Genomic DNA, 24,459 nt, shown 5'->3' on the forward strand with positions numbered 1-24,459 from the left:
AGGAGCTTAAGACAAATCCTTCAAATTCCCCGCTTGCCTCACTGGCTGTGTCAGAGTCAGAGGCAAGCATGGCATATGCCTCCTCCACCGAATACATTCTCCTGGATGATTGGGACGACATTTGGGATGACATTTGGGATGCCATTTATATTTTTGTGTTACTGGTAGTGAAATGTTTCAACACGTGTATAGTGTAGGGGGGGGGTACAAACTTTATTTCAACCCGGGGGGTATGTAGTGTGTAGTGTGTATGTAGTGCAGAAAAAAAAAAATACAAAAAAAAAAAAAAATTGAAGGGGTTAAAAAAAAAAAATGGAAGGGGTTAAAAAAAAAAATGGAAGGGGTTAAAAAAAAAAAAATGGAAGGGGTTAAAAAAAAAAAAAAAGGTCCTGCGCCAAAAATTGAGCACAGATGTTGGTCAGTAACGTCCGTCACTGAACAGCGCTCAAAGGCAACAGGAATTTGATCCCAAAAAAAAAAATAGATCAACCCTGTGCCGAAAAAGCTGATCAGTGATGTACGTCACTGATCAGCGCACAGTGGCCACAGGACACACACAAAATCACAGTGTGTGTAAAAAAAAAAATGTAAAAAAGACCCCACAGCACTCACAAAAAATAAAAAAAGGTGATCAGTGATGCGACACTGATTACCAGTGAGGGGCAGCAGGTGCACAACCTTTGGTGGTACTGACAGGTATATATAAAAAAAAAAAAACCTCTGTACCCCCAAAAAGTTGCTGATCACCTCAGATATAGTGATCAGCACAAAAGGCGGGGGCAGCAGACACAAAATTTAGCACTCTCTCTCTCTCTCTCTCTCTCTCTCTCTCTCTATGACACTGCAGCAGCAGCACTGACAGGTATATCTATATATAAAAAAAAACCTGCGCCCCCAAAAAGTTGCTGATCAGTTAATTTATACTGATCAGCACAAAAGGGGGGGCAGCAGTCAGTTATATAAAAAATATATAGCACAATCTGTCACTATCTCTCTATCTCTCTCTCTCTATCTATCTATAGCTCTATCACACTGCAGCAGCACAAAATATAGCACTAGGCCTCTCTATCTCTCTCTATCTCTTTCAGTTATATAAAAAATATATAGCACTATCTGTCACTATCTCTCTCTCTATCTCTCTCTATCTCTCTCTATCTCTCTCTATCTCTCTCTATCTCTCTATCTATAGCTCTATCACACTGCAGCAGCACAAAATATAGCACTAGGCCTCTCTCTCTCTATCTCTCTCTATCTCTCTCTCTCTAACTCTCTCTCTATCTAATAAATCGCAGCAGCACAAGATGTCACAGGATGTCACAAGATGTCACAAGCATAAGCAATATCAATGATCAGGTAAGTATTTTGGATGGGTTCTGGTCAGTATAGGCGGCAGCTGGGCACGGTGACCGCACTGCACGCTATTCCAGACCGGAATGGCGTCTGCAGTGCAGTCACCGTTAGTTTAAACCCCCCTCCATGGCTGTGATTGGTCCGTCGGTCCGACGAACCAATCACGGCCTTTGGGGGCGGGAGGGGTGAGGTGGGGTGACACCAGTGTCACCCTTACACCCCGCGGTGATTGGTGCTGTACTTTACAGCACCAATCACCTCCGATCCCGTGTCACCGGCGAACGTTATTCGCCGGTGACACAGAAAACGCTGTGAATGGCTGTTCACAATGAACAGCCAATCACAGCGATCGCCGACGGGGGGGCGGCATCGCCGCCCCCCCTGGGCATGCACGGACATGTCTGCTGTCAGGGACAGCAGACATCGTCCCTCTGTCACTGCGTCTCTAGACGCAGTGACAGTTTTAAGCCATGACGTATATATACGTCAACGGTCGGGAAGTACTTCCCGGCCATGACGTATATATACGTCAAATGTCGTGAAGGGGTTAAAGCAAATGCATAACCCCAATACAAGACAACTTGCAGTGTGTACTTTACTGAGAAGTCTTACCACTTTTTCTCAGGGATGGGCCGAGGAACTGCATTGACGCGACAGGGGAAGTTGGGTTGTCCTGCCAAATTTCGGCCAAGTATTGTCCCCACCAGGTTCAATGGAAGGATCACGAAGAAACAAATGCAGCACACAGCAACCTAGGAAAATAGAGTCAAATGAATTACTAAATACCCATTCACTGTAGACATTAGGATTCAAAGATCTGAACCACGGTGCACTGTGTACATTTCCTGCGGACAAAAACACTGACTTCACAGTGTTCTTGCATAAAAGCAGTGTCAAAGGACATTACTGGCTGTGTTAGAAGGCTGGTTCTACTGCGTGGGCAAACCACGTAAGTTCTGTTATCTGTGCTTGCCCTTCTATAAATAGGGTATTCACCATACTGGTTTATATTTAATCACTGCAATCCATAGCAAGCATCTTACCACACAGAACCTCATTAAGGGTGTGTATATGGAGGGGACATGTCAGCTTAAAGATTGACTGCATTGCTATCCACACAAATATGGTACTATAACCAGCAATGCCACACAAACTGTAGTCAACACAAAAATAAGCACACAAAAAGAAACATTCTATTTAAAGTCGCTAGAATTGTCTAAAGAAAAAAAAAACTACCTCAGCGCACGATGCTGAAGTTCAAACGCCACGCTTGGAATATAAACTGTATCCAAAAAGTCAGAGCGAGCTTCATTTGTAAGCAGAGTGCCCACACACAATTACTTTGGACGACATCCAGACATGTAAAATGCAGGGCTTAAGTTATGCTTTTCTTTGGAAAGAAAAATCCTTGGGTGACCCCAGCTGAAGTATGGCCCTCTAGGTTAAATCTCAAATAGTACATTTAAATAAAGAGGGATTAAGCAAACTCACAGAACCTAAAAAGTAATCTTTAATGCAAGTGGAATGTCCTGGCGTCAGCATTCCTGAGCCATGAAATAGATTACTACCAAGGAGGAACGGAATATTGGTACAACGCATGTTCAGCACAGTTAAAAAAATCAGCCGTAGTTACAATTCTCCATTAATTGTCATGAATGCCTCTCACAACTGGGGAACAGTCAGACGTGAAATGCAGGAATGGATAAAAGTTCTCTGAACAAGCAAAATTCTGTGTTGTCTACAGCACCCTCTGATGGCTATAAGAGACCAGTAATCTGCACAGATGTGACCCCTGGTGTCAACAGGCCAGAATGCAGGCTCCACAATCACAATAGTATAAAATGCATCTTGCATACAATACCAGCTATCTCTCACAGGTGTAAGACCAGAATGCAAATTTCTACTTATAAAGAAACATAGAACATATAAATAGCTGAGGCTGGACCAGTTCATCACAAAGACCTCAAAAATTTTATTTTTAAAGAGTTCTAACAGCCGCACATTTTATATAGTTACAAACAGAGTTATGGTTACAGTAGAATTTAAAAAACGTTACCATGGAAGTGAGAAGGGCAAAAAGGTGTAACGTCCAAAATAATGACTTACTTAGCTACAGCATGGATAGACTAAGAAGTCCACCAATTACAAGGTCATTTCATTGGTATAGATACCCTAGCTGACTAGGTAAAACGGAACCATAAGATATGGATGAGACACAGATATAAGGCCCCTCACTCTACTGCGAGTCCTCCAAATGGAAAAGTCACAGGTGATCTCTCTTGAACCACCCGTATGAGTTAACATTCCCTGGAGCACGTCCAAGTCGGGGGTCACAATCCGCATGGGACCATGGGTCGGCTGTCAAACTCCAGCTGAATGCTCCAGGAAGCATTCTACAAATCTGGTGGGATTGGCCAATCATTTCCCAATTTTGAACTCCAGTTTCTTAATATATTGAATTAATCCTAGTCTTTAAATATTACCTGTGCTGCAACTGGCACTTACAACAACTCCCTTCTTAGGCCCTAAAACATGACAAAGGCTGTAATTTCGGATTTCAGGAAACCGCCCACTGTCCCTTCTATTATGGACTGGTTTAAACATAGCAATTACATGAAAACATAAAAACTGTTTGAATAACAGGAGTCATACAAATGAAATGATGCGTTCAGTGGACACCTTTATATTCACACCACAGTCCAATTAAGTAATGCAGGGTTGTGCTGTAGCTACAGAAGGGAGTGCACATAACATCAGGAGTCCCAAAAACAGGAAAGGCAGGGACAGACATTTCCTTACAGCTGCTCACAGCCTATACAGAAAGGGACTATACAACATAAGTCTAGAATACACTTTCCCCTGACATGCAGAATTAAGCAAAGCAAAAAAAAAAAAAAAAACACACATACTTACAAACTAACTGTAAATAATGGCTGCACGAAATTTGCTTCACACTTCAATGACCACAACATAGAGAATGTCAGACTTACCATTGTCCCAAAAGGGATTGCTCTGGAAGCATGATAATAAATGGCAATGAAGTTTATGAAGAAAGCGGTCCCACAAACCATCGCTGGGATTAGGAAAGCTCCAATGAACATTTGCTTTATCCACCGCCGGCCTATCAAGAATTTAACAGCAAGAGTTAGTTACACGAATGGGAAAAAATAACACCACAAAAAAACCCTGCAATATATTAAGTTACAGGTGGAGAAATGCACAAAAAAGTTATTTCTGCGTATGTTCTAATGCTAAGCCAAGTACCATTTGCTCATTTTGTTAGCTTTGTATTGCATTGTAATATATGGCCACTGTACTCTTTAAACCCGTAATAAACATGTTAAAAGAAAAAAAAAAAAAAGTTGTTTCTGCAGGTGAGAGGCAATGCTATGATCGTGAGGACATTAGTGAGAAGCCATGGCTGGTATACAGCACAGCTTACGTGTTGAAGAACAAGAAGAAACCCAGGGCATATGTGGCAAAGCATGCTGTGAACACAGGCTGCAGTATAACTAGTGGACATGCATTCAGCATAACTAGCTGCTAATAACAAAACAGTTAGGTTTTGAATTGAAAACTACATTTTTAACTGATACCCCTTTCACATTGCAGCTGTAACACGGTATATTGCCGTTTTTTTAGTGCTTTAAAACGGTTCCAGCTGCAATGTGAAAGCTACATTGTCAATTTACCGGTTACAGAAAACCGGTATTTTGACACGTGTTAAAAGCAGGATCCTACACGTTTCTGAGCCGTTTTCCCTGCAGTCTGAACAGCTCAGAAACGGTATTTGCTACAAACGATAACCACACTTGATCCCCGCCCACAAGCAGGAAAAAAACATTTAAAATGACATTGTATGGCTTTCTATGGGTGAAACGGGTTGAATCTGAAAGGTACAAAACGGTATTTAAACTGCAATATACCTTTACATCATGCAATATGAAAGGGGTTTAACTGGCTTTTGACCAGTTTTAAGATACGTTTAGAAAATCGGGTTGAAAGCAGGTTTTTGCAATGTGAAAGCAGTATTAATCTCAAATCTACTTCTTGTAGCACATATTCCTTGGTGTTCTATGCTAAATGTTACTTATTAACCTACTGACATCAGAAACAAACAAAAAAGATATATGTGTACAACTAGGCATTACCTCCTTGCCTGGCATAAAGGCTTCCTCCGAAGTACCCATTGACTGGAGATGTTGCAGCATACACAAATATGGCAGTGCTTAGCATTGAGCCTCTCCTGGAACAGATTAATGTCAGAACATATATTGGACATAACCAAAGTAATCATTTCCAGGAATGGACAGATATTTTTCTAGTGCATAACAGATGAATCTGAATATAAAGGCTGTGTTTGGAGGGGCATACACTTCCATTTAGATCAAGCAGCACGGAGCCTCATTTTATTATATATTAAAAACAATATACACCGCATATCCAGCGAATACCCACTTTCACCAAACTCAGAAATAACTATGTAGCAATGATTTGTTATTAACCCTTTCAGTGTCAACAACTCTGTAACCTGATCAAAATATCCACTAAAAATGCCAGCGCCTCTCACATTTCTTATAGAAATTCATATATTTAGATTTCCTACAGATGGAGCAGCCGTCAGCTCCACCTGACTGGGACACGCGAGCGTCTCACTCGCTCGCACGTCCCCGTAAGCAGGGGAGCGGCTTCCCTGCCCGCCTCCACTTCAGGGTGACTGGCAGGGAGCGAGGGCAGGCGAAGGGCTGCTACAGCCTCCGACAGAAGGGGGCACGTGAGCCCCCTTCTGTCGGAGGACGGCGGCGATTAGCGATATTGCCAGGAGCAGGTGAAATGAGAGATACTCCATCTGTATATACGATAAACATTACAGGTCATTATGACGAACAGAAATGTTTGCATGGCAATTTTGACACCTATTTTGACAAAATGACTTGGCACTAAAAGGGTTAACAAGTGAGCTTATATGCGTGTGTGTGTGTGTGTGTGTGTGTGTGTGTGTGTGTGTGTGTGTGATATTATAAAACAATCTTCACAGCAACAAAAGGAAACAAATAATGTACAATAAAAAGTTTGAAACTATATAAAAAAAAAAAAATCAAGATATGAATCTAGGACAGGAGTTGGAATAATCTGTGAACCAGATCAAGTACATAGAACGTTGGTTACCTATGCAAATATCAAATCAAGCTAGGACAGGAGGTGGATTAATCTGTGTGACCATGCATGGATTATGCAGTAAGCTGCACTATACTACATATATTTCCAAAGAGAGCTTTAATGAGAAGAGAGAAAGAAAAGTATGTCCTTAAATAAATACAATTTTACCTTTATTGTTCAATTTCTAAAACTCAGCGAAATATGACAAAAACACATGTAACATTTAGACGTGAGTACAGGGGAAGGAAAATCGGTTGTCTACTCCTATCGCACTGGTATAATATAGTAATGATAGGTTTATCTCAGAGTCGACATGGGTGTACACAGAATGAATAAATGTGTATCATTACTGTATTTCTCAAGTGAGATATAATGCCCACAGTGGTACAGAGGGTTAGTTTGTATGTAGATACAATGATCTCCTTCAGGTAAAGTAGTCCCAGGGGGATGATGTATAATTCTTCTAGGTGATCTAAACGCCTAGAGTTAACTCAAATTGCATCGGTCGACATGATGTCGTCTTTTTAATAATTACATCACACTTTGGATTTCTGCGGGTGCAATAATTCTGATAACGTCTATGGAGCAATAGTGTTTCACATGTGCTGGTTGTAACAGTTCTTTTTATCTGTGTATTTGCCCAGTGGCTTCTGCAGATAGATTTACTGTCCGAGTAAACCTGCAGATTAGTCGTATTACATGTACAAGAAAATGTTGTTACAAAATTAGACACCTTATTGCAACATAGTGTCACCCCTTAGCATTAAATACGGACAGGTTCTTTTGTCTTAACAGAATGTAGAGGCCGTGGGTGATGTGTTGACCGCCGCAGTCGACACGATGTCAACTCACGGAGAAACCCTTATTTCTGTAGCATACAATGGTGACAAACTCCAAGTATATGTAGTTTAGTGTTTACTATTTAGGGTGCGGTAACCCTGGTGTTACCGCTACATGTAAGCTTAATCAGCTGGCCTTTTTAATGACATCCCACTTTTGATTTCTGCGCATGCAGTAATTGTAGTATAATATTTGGAGCAATAGTGTTTCAAATCTACTGGTAGTAACAGTTTTTTATCTGTATGTTAGCCCAATGGCTTTTGCAGATAGACTTGCTGTCTGAGTAATGCCCCTTTCCCACTGCAGCCTTAAAACGGTATATTGCAGATTTTTTAGGGCAAAATACCGTTTAAGGCTGCAGTGGGAAAGCGCCAGAGTTGAAATACCGTTTAAAGTTAAACGGTATTTCAACCCGTTTCCAAAGCAGAGTTTTACACGGTAATCTACCGTTTAAGAGGCAATGGGAATGCATCTTAAACGGTAGAGATGATGGCTTAATTTTTTTTTAGCCATCATCTCCGTGTGTGTACGCTGCCGGGCTGAAAGATTAACCACTTTCAGCCCGGCGGTACGCCCCGCTGCCACCCCCCGCCCCCCCTCTCCTGTTATACTCACTTGTCCACACTGCCCCGCTGTGTCCGGCTGGCTGCTGCTGCGGCTGGATGCCGTTAGCGACGCTGGTCCGGCCACATGCCCCGCCTCCCTCCGTCCTGCTCCACACGGAGCAGCACTGGCCACCAATGTTTTATTTTGTAAGCCAGTAATATATAGATTGCTGGCACATGCCAGCAATCTATATATTTCTGGAACCACTGGGCACCAATGACAAACCTAAGCCAGTAATATATAGATTGCTGGCACATGCCAGCAATATATATATTTCTGGAACCACTGGGCACCAATGACAAACCTAAGCCAGTAATATATAGATTGCTGGCACATGCCAGCAATCTATATATTTCTGGAACCACTGGGCACCAATGACAATCATAAGCCAGTAATATATAGATTGCTGGCACATGCCAGCAATCTATATATTGCAGGCACCACTGGGCACCAATGATTTAGTTATTAGGCAGTAATATATACATAGCTGGCACTGGCCAGCAATGTATATATTACTGTCCACCATGGGTTAAATTGAGCCGACACATAGCACAAATGTCGACGGCTGCGGGATTTGTACGCACCACTGGCCCCTCCCCCACCTTTTATTATGTGAAAACAACTGTGGGTGTGCACCTTTTTATCCCTGAAAAGCCCATTAAAGTCACAGGCACTCATTTGTGTTGTAAAAACGTTTTGAAGAGCTAAAACGTTTTACCTGCAATGGGAATGGTACTTAAATGGCATTTAAAACTGTAATCTGCTGCAGTGGGAATGCTAAATACCGTTTAAGATTACCTGTAACTTAAAACGGGTCTGCAGTGGGAAAGCAGCATAAACCTGCAAGTTAATGGTGTTGCGAGTACAAGAAACAGTTGTTGCCTATTCCAAGAGATACCTTATTGCAACATTGTATCACCCCCTGGCATTTATACTGACAATTTCCTTTATTTTATCAGGGTATGGAAGCCGTGGGTGAGGTGTTAATTGCCGTAGTCGATGCAATGTCAACTCAGAGAAATCTTTGTTTCTATAACACACAATGGCGACAGGCTCCAAATATATGTAGTGGGTATTCACTGTTGGGGGTGTGGTTAACCATGGTGTTGCCGCTACATGTAGGCTGAGTCAGTAGACATTACAAACGTCTGCTGTTAGTCGACACTGGTTTAGAATTATTCATATGAAACACATAGTGCACTAGTCTCTATAATCCCTAAAGCATAAAAGGAACCAGAGTGGTTCCTTTTACAAATATGTCGGCTCTGTGGCCATATGAGGTAACCAACTGCGTCTCAGTGTAATGCAGGGATTAATTGTTAGCTAATGCATGGCATGCTCTTGTTAGCATGTCGTCAGCAAAGCTTTGTGTCTAGTTGCCGCTGCTGCCCTTCTAGAGAATGCGGGGTCAGCAGTCGGTGCAGGACACCTCTGAGCTAATATAACCTGTGGTAAAAAATACAGAAATCAAAATACAGTGCTAGTATTGGCAAACGAGTAGGCACCACCGCTAGCCGGCGCGCGCTTCGCCTCCAGCTTTTTCAAGGCCAAAGGTCATTATGACGAACAGAAATGTTTGCATGGCAATTTTGACACCTATTTTGACAAAATGACTTGGCACTAAAAGGGTTAACAAGCAAGCGTGTGTGTGTGTGTGTGTGTGTGTGTGTGTGTGTGTGTGTGTGTGTGTGTGTGTTATTATAAAACAATCTGCACAGCAACAAAGGAAACAAATAATGTACAATAAAAAGTTTTAAACTATTAAAAAAATAAAATTAAAAAATCAATGAATCTAGGACAGGAGTTGGAATAATCTCTGAACCAGATCAAGTACGTAGAATGTTGGTTACCTATGCAAATAACAAATCAAGCTAGGGCAAGAGGTGGATTAATCTGTGTGACCATGCATGGATTATGCAGTAAACTGCACTATACTACATATATTTCCAAAGAGAGATGCAAATATATACTGCAAACTGTAGCATACAAATTTTTATGTTCCAAGATCTCATTAAAGCGAATTCATGTGTCAGACTTAGTGCAGCTAAGCAAAAGGAAGAAGCTACACATTCGTTCATACTCACTCTGTATATAAATCCTCAATCATGGCTACAATAATTACAATAAGAGAGACTGCAAATATCTGACACCCTGATCCAATGAGGGATGAAAACATCAGTGGGTGACTTGATGGTCTGAACACATCTCCATGGACTTGTTTCCAACCGTATTCGTCTCCTAAATCCCGATCCTGGGTTCCACATAAACAAATAAAAAAAAGGAAAAAAAAAAAGAAGAAGTTATTTACATTCTTCAGCACCCAGGACATTGAAACATTCCTCACCACTTAGACCTCTTGTGAACGAAGCAAGTAAATTATTTATTGATAGTTAAATTGCGCTTGACAATTGGAAACAAACCGTAATCAAACAAGACTGGGTTATGCCAGACAGAATTTATATAATGCCAACGGTCTTATGAATAAGGATAAACTGGATAGAAGAAACATTAAAGTACATAAGTAAAGATCAAGGTGATATAACCATAACCTCCTAACTGGGTGGAACACAAATATATGTGAACTACATTGATTTTTATTTCTTTTTTCAACTAAGCATTCTAATATTTGTCATGCTAAGACCAAATAAGCTTTTACGGTGGAGGCAATGCTCTACAGAACGCTCAAGCTGGCATTGCTCATCCCACAGTAAACATAGATATCACAGGACAGTTAGATGTTACATAAGGGTACAAGTCAACTAATCTAAATCCAAAGTTTGGACAGAACTCAAGAAAAAAAAAAAAAAAAAAACACATACTGTAATATTAACAGTAGAGAGGATCCTATTTCTATGCTCAAATAGAAACATACCCGAGTGCACCACTCAGTCAGCGCAGAGAAGATACAGGTCCACAGAAATGAACTATGAAAACATTGGGGGTTATTCAGACCTGATCGCTGGTTGGCGAATTTGCAGAGCCCTGCAATCACATAGTCGCCGCCCAAACAGAGTGAAAACCCACCCTGAACAAGTCTGAAAATGGCTTCTGAAAATATCTCCAATCGCCATCCAGCTGCAAATGCAACTCAATCACCATCGATTAACTTTCCAGTCTGTGCAAGTGTGCGTAACACTGACCCTTCCACAAATCCAGTGACAGACCGGCTGATTGAGGCCAGAGACACTCCCAGAAAACAGGCTTCCACGACTAAAACGCCGGCCGCCTTTTAGTTTTGTAGCCAGGGGACTGCGAATAGAGTAATCACTGACTTTTTTTTACACTGTTTGGCCTTGCTCTTGTGCGAACAACCGGCCTATATGCAGGGCAGATGTATAGCTGCAGGGTGGCGATGCTCTATCCCCACAGCAGGGACAGTGCTGCCAGCACCGGGCTGTGCTGGAGATCTTGCATAAGTAGCATGATCTCATGCATGCTCAGAAGAGCCGGACAGGCAGAGACACCGGTCATTCTGAGCTCATGCGCTGTCAGCAGGGGGGGGGGGGGGGGGGGCATCACCATTTACACTTCCCCGCTTTGGTGGACAATATGTTAGTACATCTTGTTGGTGTCTCTTCCAGATTTGCCTTGTTAATGAGGTGAAGCAGGAAGTGTTATAGCGATGCAATAAGCGATGATATAATACAATACATCTGCCCAATTATATCCTGTAACACAAGCACAATAGGGTTCTTTTGTTTTTGGGTATGAAACCAAAAACCTTGTCAATAGGATTTGGGATGTGGAAGGGAACTGGAGCACTCAGTGGAAACTCATGCAAACACGAGCAGAACATACAAACTAGAACAGGGCTGGGCAACACCGGCCCTCCAGATGTTAGTGAACTACACATCCCAGGATGCTTTGCATTAGTTTTGCCGTGTGGCCATGCTGAAACTGATGCAAGGCATGCTGGGATGTGTAGTTCATCAACATCTGGGAGGGCTGGTGTTGCCCAGCCCTGAACTAGAATATGTTCTCTGGCATGAACTGAACGTATTACTTCAGGGCTGTGAGGTAGTCATGCTAACCACTAGGGACCAATGCATTTTTTTAAAGCAGCAATCAGTTACATGGCAAAATCAGCCTGGTTGTAGTATAAACTCTCCCAAAATTGCTCACTTTCTGATTCTCACAGCCTATTACATTTGGCCCTAGGTTTCTGTTCTGCTCCAAGGCAAAGCATTGCAGAATGGTGTTTGTTATAAATAAATGTTTTTTTATTACTCTACATAAATGGAAAATTACCTCTTGCAATTTTTTACTATGTGAAACAAATGTAATTGAAGGTGAAATTCTTACCATATCATCCATTTCCTCTTCCTTGCTATACCGCGCATAATCTTTTCTCAAGGTTCTCATTAAAATCATGGATACCAATCCAACCAAGAAAATAACCATCATAAAAGAATTGAAGATTGAAAACCAGTGTATCTACAAAAGAAAAATACCATGTGTTATAGTGTGCATAGTTACACTCAGGATCAAGGTTAAGCCCCATACACACACTAGGCGATATTGTTCACAAAAGGGCTTTCTGAGCGATGTTGTGTACATTATCGTTAATGACGTGTGCTTCCACACACTGTTAATGACCCCCTCCTTTGCCTTAACAAGTTCAGATGAAGGAATCCTCGTTTTGCTACCCCTGCTGTCACTCCCTAATCCTCCCCCAGCATCGGCAAGTATGTATGCACTTAACTATGCCAATACCCTGCCACCACCAATACCGGCGTCGGCAGGGAATTGCTTAGTGCGTATGGGGCTTTATTCTGTTGCACCAGTTCTGAGCTTAATCCCAACTTTGCCTACACCTGCACTAAATCCACAGATTCTGCTGAAGCAACTAAACAGTAAATCAATGTGTTAAATTTTTCACAATCGTAGAATGTTAATTAGTACTGATGACTGATTATCAATAGATATATTAAAGGCTACAACAGTGCTATTGTTCTGAAGTGGGTAAATCTGAATAAAGGGTCCACAACAAAAACATGGGTAAAATGCAACAACAACTAGATTCCTCAAAGTAAAGTGTACTTCTGCTTACACTAGATAGGTCTATAAACCCTACGATGTTGGCATCATAAGAGCAAGATATTCAAGACCTGATTTTGAGTCAATTGTCAAAATTCTGTACACTAGTCATAAATGCAAATCTACTGCTAGTTTATTGTTCCACTGCATGTTTGATATTCTGTTTATACATTCTATGCCTCTCACTTGCATTGCATATTGCTATGTCATTTTTGTTTGTGATTAACGTAAACTTTTTTTGCTGTTTCTCTTACACCCAATAAGCAGTCGATTTTAAAAATGGTGGAACTTTAGCTACATGCCCACAATATGGTTGTCTTATGCATGTGCCCAATAAACACCCACTTGTGTCCATTCTATGGATGGAGAGATAAAGCAGACATGCATATAACCCCAAACGGCGATATACAAAGATATTCCTTTTCTCCTCGGAACATCCAGAGACTGCAAAATATCAACAGACGTGATCTTATGGGCCCTACACACATGCCGATGTGTGCAGGGCTACCTAGCTATGCTAGGTCGGGCTGTTCTGCGCCGCTATCGCCTAGCACACAGAGCTGACAGCCCACACACAGAGCGAGCTGTCAGCTCTGTGTGCTAAGCGAGCGGACAGCGCCAGTGTTCTCCGGTGGGAGAACACTGCCGATGCCGATATTGATGGACACTGTCCATCAATCTCGGCCACCGATAAAGACACGCGGGACGCGCACGGATGCCGATACAGCCCCCACACATACACCGATGTGAGGGCATTTGCTAAGCGACTTTGCAAAACCAAGCAAAATCGCTTAGAAAATGCCTTAATATCGGCATGTGTGTAGGCCGTATAATTCAGTCTGATATTAAGATTACTCAAAATAAGGCTGTGTGTGTGTGTGTGTGTGTGTGTGTGTGTGTGTGCGCATTTCAGGAATACCTACTCTGTGTTGAAAAAATGAAGGATCAAGGTATTTATCAAATCGATCTTCAAATCGGACATCAGATTTTTTCCATTTAACCTACAGAAAACATTGGATAAAATCATAGATTTAGCACTTAATCATCCTTCAGCATTAGACATTAGAAAGGATCCGGAGGCAATACCCACTGTACCAATCACAGTCTACACCAGGTCACTGGCTGATATCGGTACTCCTTTAGAATTCCAGTTCAATATAATTAAAAAACACTTAATATTCATTTCCATTTTACAAAATACTTTAGAAAACATACTGCAGGATAAGCTTACAGTTTTAAATGAAGTAAAATGTACAAAGCTGATTTTTTTTAACCACTTTTTCCCCGCTCCATCTCTGCGAGATGGGATGCCAAAAAAGTAGATCAGATAATTCAGCCTATCTGCGTAAACAGAGTATTGCTATATTCTCTGCCATCTTTGACTACAGTATGTCCGATATGTTCAAAATCCTCTTCGTACTGTTATAACCAGTAGGGGACCATTCGAGATTTTTGATATCAGAAAATGTTACACATACGGGAATCCTGCCACGGTCTGCATGCTTTACAGCAAATGAACTAGTGTCATTGATGAAAATCAGGAAACCTCCAGCTTCATTAATGACCTAAACCAAGTAATCCCCGAACTTTATATATTTGCAGATAATGCAGTGATGCATGGATTTACAACACATTTTCCAGAAACCTTTAAAGCACAAACTGGTTGGTTCACCATTAGCTTAAGGAGTATTTAGCACACGTAAAGCAAATGTTGAAAAAAGTATTTATAGATCCCAATAGATCCCTTAACAAACTTACCAGGATTTGAAGTTCCCCAATGTGTTGCTGTTAAGCAGCGTAGAGCACAATCTCGACAAACATATACTCTCTCACCTTGAAAACGAGGCACGTGGGTCCCCGAAAAATTGGATTATGAGATATCCTTAGCCACATTAAATTTTTTTACTTGGATGTACCAGTCTCCGTTTGTGCCGCGGCAATTCTTTCTCTCTATACGTACATACTTACATACACACACACACACACACACACACACACATATATATACACACACACACACACACACACACACACACACACACACACATACACACTCGTACATACAGAAGTTACTTCTATTCCTAATGTGTACGTGATCAAGTGCATGCTTTTGCCAATGCTTTAGCAAATGACAACCATACAATATTAATACCGAACCATAAGTTTGCTATGAAGCAAAAATGCCTTCAACTGTTCAAGTAAATTGTTGAAAATGACAACAATGTACATACAATATCATAGTCCCTGTGCACCAGGCGCAGAGAAAAACAGTGCTCTAAGGCAAGTGAAGAAAATCTAATCTGCGGCACTACAGTGTCTTTGTGAAATGCTGTGATCACTTATTCCACTCTCGTCCTAACTGAAGCAAAGAAGACATAGGTGCCCATTAGAAGCCACTGTAATTTTAAAATTAACAAATCCCATAATTATCGGTACCAAACAGACAACTCCATGCTTCCTGATGACTTACAGAGTAGGACATTGGAACCTTTGTGTTTGGGACAAGCTTGACTTTTCCTTCACTCGTAAGATTTACATCCACAATACGGTTCCCATTATATCCAATTTCAAGCTTTTTATATGTCCAAAGAAAGTAATCCTCTCCATTTTCGTCGGCTTCGCCAACAATGCCTGCATTTAACACACATAGAAAGGCAAGATCTGTAATAGACGCCAACATAAAAAGCAAAACCACAAATATAAATTCTACATATGTACTTCTGTTTTTACATCTTAACAAAAATCGAGAAAGCCATAGGGAATGGCCACTTAACCACTAGCCTCGTGTGGTCTTAGACTACACAAGGCTGGGTTTCCCCTGGCATGGTTGCATCGAATCTGAGAAGTCAAATGCCCACTATGTGGCTGCAGGAAGAGAATATAGCTGATAGTCTATTTGAAAATTGCTATTCCAACCACTGTCAGAGTATGGTGCCAAGCAAATGGTGCAGTACTAGGTGGACATCAATAAAGCACATGTGATGTTAAGCTGTTCTCCGGCATCAGATGGAGCTGTGAGTCATTCTGTGCAGATAAGGAGACAAAACCCCTTCAATACAGTGTAAGGGGGTATTAAATCCCTGCCGCTATTTTCGACGGGGGCCCGACTTTAGAATCGGTCAGGCCCGTTTTGATGTTAACTATCGTGAATTGTCGGGATCATGGCCGAATCTCGACAATCCACAGCACTTTATGCAGTCATGCCCCCTTTTCACCGATCGGCAGATGGGACATTGAATCCCACCTGGCGATTTAACAAAAAAAAATTAAAAATTAAAAAACGAAAAGGAGCCAGGGTCACCGCTGTCAGGACAGATTGACAGTCGTGAACAGGGATTGAATACCCCCCTAAGAGTAAAGCATTCTGGGAGTCATCCTTGCAGTAAACCCACATGATTTCCACCATATACATTTTATTGAGAGCAAAGGCATTAGGGGCAATAAGTTCCGTATTACTACTATATTGCGACGAGACATATTTAACAGTAAGTATGCGCCATGTACACAGAACATGTCAAAAACTCGTAAATACTGATTAAGGAAATAATGGTCTTACCCCATATCGGTAAATCATCTATGTACATCTGGTACCAGTAGTGATTCTTTATTGCATATACAAATGCATCTCGCTTTGCTTTGTCCAATTCAATGTCACAATAAGTAGATTGCATGACATCATCTATATATAAAAATAAAAATCTCATTAGCTTACACTATACAATACTTTCATAATGAGTCACACTGTACAAGTGAGTATGCATTTGCTATACTCAGATAGAAGGTAAAACTACTTGTACATTACCAACATTTGATTGCTCCTTTCCATCACAGGTTGGAATAGTTATTGCATAGTCTTATATATTTTGATTCTTTATCACAGGTCCAAATGAACAGCAGTGCCAAAGTATCAAAATATGCCAATTACACAGAATAAACAATCAGGGATCAACACATAAAAGAGTACCACAAAAACAATGGCCCTTATTCTGGTTGGTGCGGCCGGAGCCGCATATGCGGCTCCGACCGTGCAGGCGAATCCCCGCCTTCCATACGGATCGCCACGGCCGTCCGTACGCGGACATGTGGCGGTCCGCATGAAAATGGCGGGGGATACGCCTCCACCATCTTGGAGCAGCCCCCTGCATTCGATGGTCGCCGACCATCGAAGGCAGGGCCGCACGCTCCACCAGATCCCGCACCCATAGACCTCACAGACACTTGTCCGTGTGAAAGCATGTATGGGGGCGGGCAGCTGACATCCGGCGATGTCAGATGCCCGCCCCCAACACATGCGTCACAGCCTCATTACCATGCGTACGCCCCGCGTTTGCATGGGAACGCCCATGAAACGCGGGGCGTATGCATAGGGAAATGAGGCTAAGTAGCCCCTCACGCCCCTATCCACCCCCTTTGCGGCGGTAAAAAAAAATGTGCGGCGATTTCGCCTGCACATGCGCAGAGTGCCCTCTGCACATGCGCAGAGCGAAAACATCGGCGGAACGGCCGCAAGCGTCCGTTACCGCTTAGTTCAGAATAAGGGCCAATGTGTTCTGCTGAACTTCCCGTTGCTGCATATGGTTCATAAAAATAGGAATATTTACTGCTCACAGGTAATTTCCATGCAAAAAACATTTACCAGCCCCTATACTGGGACAACTGGCATGATATGATTATGTACATTTTTTTTTATATAAAAAGGACCCATTTATAACTGATTGCATTTGTAATGGGTTCTGGGTGCAAAATTAGCAGCCAGGATTGCACTGCAGAATGTAATCACATTGGCGCCATGTAATGAAAATCCATAGGGTAAGGTGCTTCTTCATTCTGGAAATGGCTAAATCTACATGGAAACATATAGGATTCTAAGCAAGTATTGAAGATAACTGCTGCAGTACTGCCTACATACTAATATCTGCAGGCAGTCGAAATATTGTTTGATAAATGCCCCAATGAAGATCAACTAGTACTACTACATAGCTATATCCATACTAACATTTATTATACAGTCCAACATATTATATTGCTAAGAAATACAAAGATCCAACATTTAGCATTCAGGCATTATTACATTTATGCTACAGAAATGGGTGCTGGATGACTGGCTGACAGATGGGATCCGACCAGAAGGGGCTATTCCCCCTCATGGGGATCTACAACCCACACAGAGGGAGAATAGAACCTGTGGCGACCACAGCAATCCCGCGAGGGCCTTTTTTTTTTGCACTCTCCTCTCAGAGTACCAGCGGCCGGGATTCCGATGTCTGTACACGGATCGTCAGGATCCCGACTGCCGGCCACTCATACCAAACCCAGAGAAACACCAAAACATAACTAAAATGACTACATGGCACGTAGACCCTATATTCAAAATGTATAGCTGCTGTTGATTATGGAGTGGGGCAGGAGTTCAGCAGCTCAATGCCCATCTCTGGTCATAGGGTCGACATACAATAGGTTTACCACTAAAAGGTCAATATATTTTTGCAAGCCCTGGAGAAATCATTTGGTGGTTAGGAGAGGAGTCCTAGACTGCTCCTATATATTCAATGTTACATACAGTATACACTTGAAGTGAAGAGACTCCTTCCCCTGGAGTAACACCCCCCCCCCCCCCCCCCCAGTGCCCACCACCTGTCCCTGAATGTTTATTTAAGTAGGATACTTGCATTTCCTGACTATATACTGAACGCACAGTTTTAAGTAAGCTCTATTCATTTATACAGTATGTCAGTTGTGGGATGAGGTTTGGGGTGTGGGGGGCCCTGGGCTTCTTCAGGCAAGGCATCACAATGTCCCATATTTCACCCCTGTAACACTCCAGGTGGTTATGAGAGGTCACTACAAAAAGGTGGCTGCAGAACCGTCCAAGGATGTGCTGGATTGTTTCCCACAGGGATCGCAAGCGCTAACCGGGAATCAGCATGAGCTATTAGTGTTAAGCCCGCCACTAGGCCAATAAAAGTCCAAGGGGTGGGCTTAGTACCGCACTGGTTTATGCTAAATCCCAAGCACTGCAAGGCACACGATGCAATCAGCACGGGCGGTCGATTCAGCACATGTATTACATTTCTCAAGAAACCTGGGAAAATGGACAAAATATGAAAAAAGTGAGGATCAGGAAAAAGTGGAGCATGCAGTGGGAAACAGGTTGATCATTTTTACTCACCTTTAAATTTAATATCTAAACCACTAAACTCTAACTCAACTCCTTGAAGAGCTTCTCCTAAGGTTTCGTGATAGTGGCTAATACTTTTCTTTGTTCCGACACAGAACGGCAGTGAGAAATACTTGTATGTCTCCTGCCTATTGTGGTATGGCCCTACTGTGTTCATCCATAAAACCACCTCTTCTTTATCATTATACTATGGAGAAGAAAGAAAAGAAAATGCATTAAAAACAAATGTACACACGGCAAAGTCCTTGAAATAACACTTTATATTCTATTTATTTTAGAAAAAACACAATTATTATTTTGGCTTTGTTTATAACACATTGTGCCAACGCATCTATCAATACAGAAGTAGGTAACCTGCAGCTATGCCGTTGGTTTGCTGGGAATGGAGTATAAATCAACAACTACTGGGGACAGAATAAGCTTTAACAAGAGATAAAGTGGAGTGTGATAAAGGACCAGCCAATCAGCCCCCAACTGCCATGGTATAGGCAGTGTTTAAGAAATACTTGTTAGAAGCTGATTGGCTGGTCCTTTATCACCCTCCACTTTATCTCTTGTTAAGGCTTAATTAAATCTGCTCCATTGTTTTCTTTGAACGTAAACCACTCCCCAGACTGTGAAGCCCCATACACAGGTTCTCAAAATCGGCCCTTCGGACCCCACACAATGCATGTTTTGTTGATTTCCTCACAGAATCAATGTAATGAGTGCTCCTGTCGAGTGACCTGAAAACATGAACGGTGTGAGGTCCTGAAGACCGACTTTGAGAACCACTGCCCTAGTGCGTTCACTCAATATAGTTAAAGATGCGCAATCCCGCACATCGCAAACAACCCCCTCACTCATCCTGCATGTTCAGACCAGCAAGGACATCATTAAGCTTCCCCACAGGCCGCGGCAAGTATGCCAGCATCTGTGTAAGTAGAGAGTCTGCTAGTTTGTGGGGTGCTTAATTGGTCAATTTCCAACTAGAGGACTATTTTGCAAATTAAAGTAATGTTTATCTAAATTCACAGTTTGTGTGACCTTCTGCTCTGCATACCACTCAAAGGCTTGAGTTCCAATGAGTAAATGAAACCATAACACAAGCTAAATATTAATGCCTAGTATGCATCTGCACACAGAAATTGTACTCCAGTTTCTGCATCATACTGTACTCTAAAACCTTTTAATGTGGCTGGAAAATTCACAAAAGGCAATTCCCTTTCTCATACGTCAGAGGAAACTTTATTCAATAAGCAAAGGAAAGAAGCCTAAGCGGGAATTAGTGTACAGACATCTGTTTGCATTTGTAATTAGTCAATTACCCCAGTCACCACTAGGCTGTAAGAAACATATACCCCTTTTCCACTTGCAAAAATATCCCGGGTTTTTGCACGTGAACGCGCATCATCCCGGGATTTAGTGCAGTGTGAAAGGGTCTTCCCGTGTTCAGCATTCCGGGATCTCTACCCAGGTCCTGACCTGGGTAGGACTCGGAATCGACACGGGATGCCGTCAGTGTGAATGGTCCCGATCGGCTACACGGGACTTTACGCTACCGCTATCGGGGAAGCCGCTTCCAGCAAGAAGCTGCCGACCTGCTGCAGGCTCCCCCGAGCACCCGCAGCCCTGCCCCGCGTACCCGCTGCACCCTGGCCAGGAGCAGGTTCCCCGGGGACTACTCGCTGGAGCCGCTCGCCTACCACCCCTACCCGGCGGGTGGCTCACAGAAGGCGGCCTCCGCCTCTTCCTCCCCCGGGGGGGGGGGGGGGGGGCGAGAGCAAAACTTGCCCGAGATCGCACAGAAGTGACGGGAGAGTTCTCCCCCCACTCCCACTACAGCGACTCGGACGAGGCCAGCATAGGGGAAGTGCGTCCAGGGCACAGGCAGAGTGCAGCCCCCCGGTGTCTATTGGATCCACTTGCACTCCCGGGTCATACCCGGGAATGTGTGAATGGGGCTGTCCCGGGTCGATCCCGGGTCTGAATGCAATGTGAAAGAATACATTCCCGGGTAGTGTCCCGGGAAGCATCCTGGAACACATTCCCGGGTATAACCCGGGACTGCAAGTGGAAAAGGGGTATTACATGGATGTATCGCCAGACAAGACTATATAGCAGAAATCAAATCAAATTCCAAACCTAACCGTGTACCCACTCTCTTCATTCTTCCTCGCTCCATTCTTTTTAAGCTTGCTCTAGTGAAAGTGCAGGTGCATGGCCCAAACTGGCACTCGCACATATTGGCATCTAAAAAATGAGCAGGGAATGGCTCCTCACTGAAACTTTACCTTTTAAATGGAACGTGGCAGAGACCAACATTGACTGATGCATGACATGAAAGTCTCTCAACACAGTGTTCAGTCTAGCACCCTGCTCCTTTTAAAATCATTGCAGTTACTTCTTCCCCGCCTGGGGTGTTGCTGTCTGCTGTAGTACTTCAAGAACAGTATAGTTTGCATATCAATGCTGAGATACAAACTAGACTGTCGTCGAAATACCACAGCAGAGAGTGACACCTCAGGCAGGAAGAAGGAACTGCAAGGGTTTTTCCAAGGAGCAGGGTGCTAGACTGAACACTATGTGTTAATAGACTTTCATGTCATACATCAGTCAATGTTGGTCTCTGCCACTTACCATTTAAAAGGTAAAGTTTCAGTGAGGAGCCATTCCCTGCTCATTTTTTAACGGCAATATGTGCGAGTGCCAGTTTGGGCCATGCACCTGCACTTTCACTAGCGCAAGCTTAAAAACAATGGAACGAGGAAGAATGAAGAGAGTGGGTACACTGTTAGATTTGGAATTTGATTTGATTTCTGCTATATAGTCTTGTCTGGCAAAACTATTTTTCTTTTCGATTTCCATTCCGTTTTGGCTTTGCTTCTATAAACAAAATCAAATAGGAAAATTGTGGAACTCTCACTATGTGTACCCACTATAAGCAGCAGTATTCAGTGGGAGGCAGTGAGTGTGAGGATGGTAGCCTTGACAGCAGTTGCATGGTAAGACCAGGGTGACCCAGTACCAGCTCCAAAACCTGACATGTCTTCCACTTAATCTCTCTGCCATGCATGTTCCTAGTATGTCCTCCAGACAATGCCTCCGCAAGGGACAAAAAGGATAGTAAACAGTCCCACAACCAGCATCACCACCAAATACTGTCCAGAGCAGGTGGGGTACATGTAAATTCTGCTAGGTTCCAATTCTCCTTGAGAACTACCGCTGTAAAATAGAAGGCTCAGCCACTGCTGGGTACTGAAATTGTATAGCACATTAATTATCAGCCGTACGTCGTCTAACTTCTGTTTGGGGGTTGTGCACACCAGATCATGGAAGGTTACTAAAATGTAAAGCTGGATTTGGAGGCCGGAGAGGCATATGGAGTGGTAAAATTTTGGGCATTGTAATGAGAGAGTGTCACGAGTCCACACACCTTTCCTGACAAGCACTCTGAGGGCGCATGCATGCAAAGTGTGTTCAACAAAATGAAAAAGTGACCACCACTGATCAGCACCCTGCCTTGATAAAGTTTTGAGTTAATCCTATATACCGTATTTTGCTGGCTGAGAACATTGGTTGAGGAATGACCACCAAGGAACAACCAATGTACCTGTAGCACTAGAATGATTTAAACAAAGCACATTTAACAGAATGACCATCGTTCCGCTGCAGGGATCTACCTCAATACTAACCTTCATATACAAAAAATACAAACCCTGTTACAATACTGAACAGCTGCCTTAAGCCATACAGAACCAAAATAGATGGCAGACATGGATGAAAAAAAAAATTGTATAATTCATGTCTATAGTAACTAAAAAGCAGGACTGACCAAAGAAAAGTACATTTCCCATAAAGCACCAAGAGATCAGTATTGTTTATGATTTTACTTGTAGAGCACCAAGGGCCTTATTCTAGTTCACTCTGACAAAATCCTTCTTAGATGGACAAAACCATGTGCACTGCAGGAGGGCAGCTGTAAAACGTGCAGACAGAATTCGATTTGGGCGAGTTATTTTGTTTCTGTGCAGGGTAAATACTGACTTCTTTATTTTTACATTGCAATATAGATCTCACTTTAAAGTCAAACCCCACCCAAATCGAACTCTCTTCTGCACAAGTTACATCTGCCCCACCTGCAGTGCACATGGTTTTGTCCATTTAAGAAGGATTTTGTCAGAAAAAGTGAACTAGAATAAGGCCCCAAGTCACAGCCAGTATGTCAGAACAGGCAAGATGTGTCACACACATTCAGGGCCATTGGTTTAATCATATGACTGCACATGGTCAGTTAGAGAACAAGCAGTATATATGCAATAACACCACTAAAGTTCTGGTGATTATTGCATTTCTAGGATGAAATAATACATATATAGGGGGAAATTTAGTAAGGCAAATACGCCTTTAAAAAAAAAAAAAAAAAAAAAGGATTTCTATATTAAAAGACGATTTTTTTTTTTAAGGCGTATTCGTATTTTTGGCACTTACTATGCCAAACATACACATTCATATGTATAGCACATTCGTTTTTGTAAAAATAAAAAATAAAATCGTATTTGTTTTTACAAATACAAATGTATATGCCAGGGCTCGACAAATTTCTTTAAAATCTAGGAGCCAGGATGAAAATGTGCGAGCCAGATAAACTAATAGTAGGGACAATGCGCTGCGAAGGCACTCCCCAAAAAATTTACACACGCCATAAAGCCCATTACATATACCACACCCTTTAATGTCCATTACACATTATACCAAACATCGTAATGCTCATTACATATAATACCACAATTACATATTATGCCACATAAGTTCAGCTTACCTACATGCTCGTTGCTATGGGTTTCATGCTTGAGCCACGCTCATTGCCAATGGGAATATTATGCTCTGCCAGGGTTAAATGCTTGTTGTTACGGGGTTAGCATGTTCTGCCAGGGGTTAACCTGCTTGTTGCCAAGGGTAAACCTGCTCTGCCAGGTAATTAACCTGCTCGCTGCCAAAGGTTACATAATCTGCCAGGAGACTTGCTCGTTGCCAAGGGGTTACAACATACTCTGCCAGGGACTACCTCGGTTCGCCAGCTTGGTCTCTTAGAGCTCCTTCAGGCCGCTATCCTCCAGACTGTGCACCTCCTCCCGCTCGGTGACCTGCAGCTGCAACATGCTATTCTCATTCTACAGGATCCGGTCTGGAGAATGAAGTCTGGTTGGGCTGAGTGGGGTGCTCACTGCACATGCTGCTGCGCCGGCCGGACTGCCGGGTGGGGGTGGTCACCACGGGCTGGGGTTGCGAGGTGACAGCGGGTTTCA

General features: G+C 42.6%; 1 protein-coding gene across 1 annotated transcript in view; it reads right to left on the bottom strand.

The window, feature by feature from the left end:
• Positions 1-24,459, bottom strand: part of TM9SF3 (transmembrane 9 superfamily member 3) — a 46,025-nt gene that overhangs the window by 10,609 nt on the left and 10,957 nt on the right. The window contains exons 2-10 of the mRNA XM_083148879.1: positions 19,163-19,358; positions 16,550-16,672; positions 15,464-15,624; positions 13,917-13,994; positions 12,259-12,390; positions 10,041-10,207; positions 5,502-5,596; positions 4,341-4,471; positions 1,963-2,102 (exon numbers count right to left, since the gene is read on the bottom strand). Coding sequence (XP_083005005.1) covers positions 1,963-2,102; positions 4,341-4,471; positions 5,502-5,596; positions 10,041-10,207; positions 12,259-12,390; positions 13,917-13,994; positions 15,464-15,624; positions 16,550-16,672; positions 19,163-19,358 — 1,223 coding nt within the window. The remainder of the gene's footprint in view (positions 1-1,962; positions 2,103-4,340; positions 4,472-5,501; positions 5,597-10,040; positions 10,208-12,258; positions 12,391-13,916; positions 13,995-15,463; positions 15,625-16,549; positions 16,673-19,162; positions 19,359-24,459) is intronic.

The sequence above is a fragment of the Crinia signifera genome, chromosome 6, assembly GCF_055691185.1.
Source record: "Crinia signifera chromosome 6, ASM5569118v1, whole genome shotgun sequence".
NCBI lineage: Eukaryota > Metazoa > Chordata > Amphibia > Anura > Myobatrachidae > Crinia > Crinia signifera.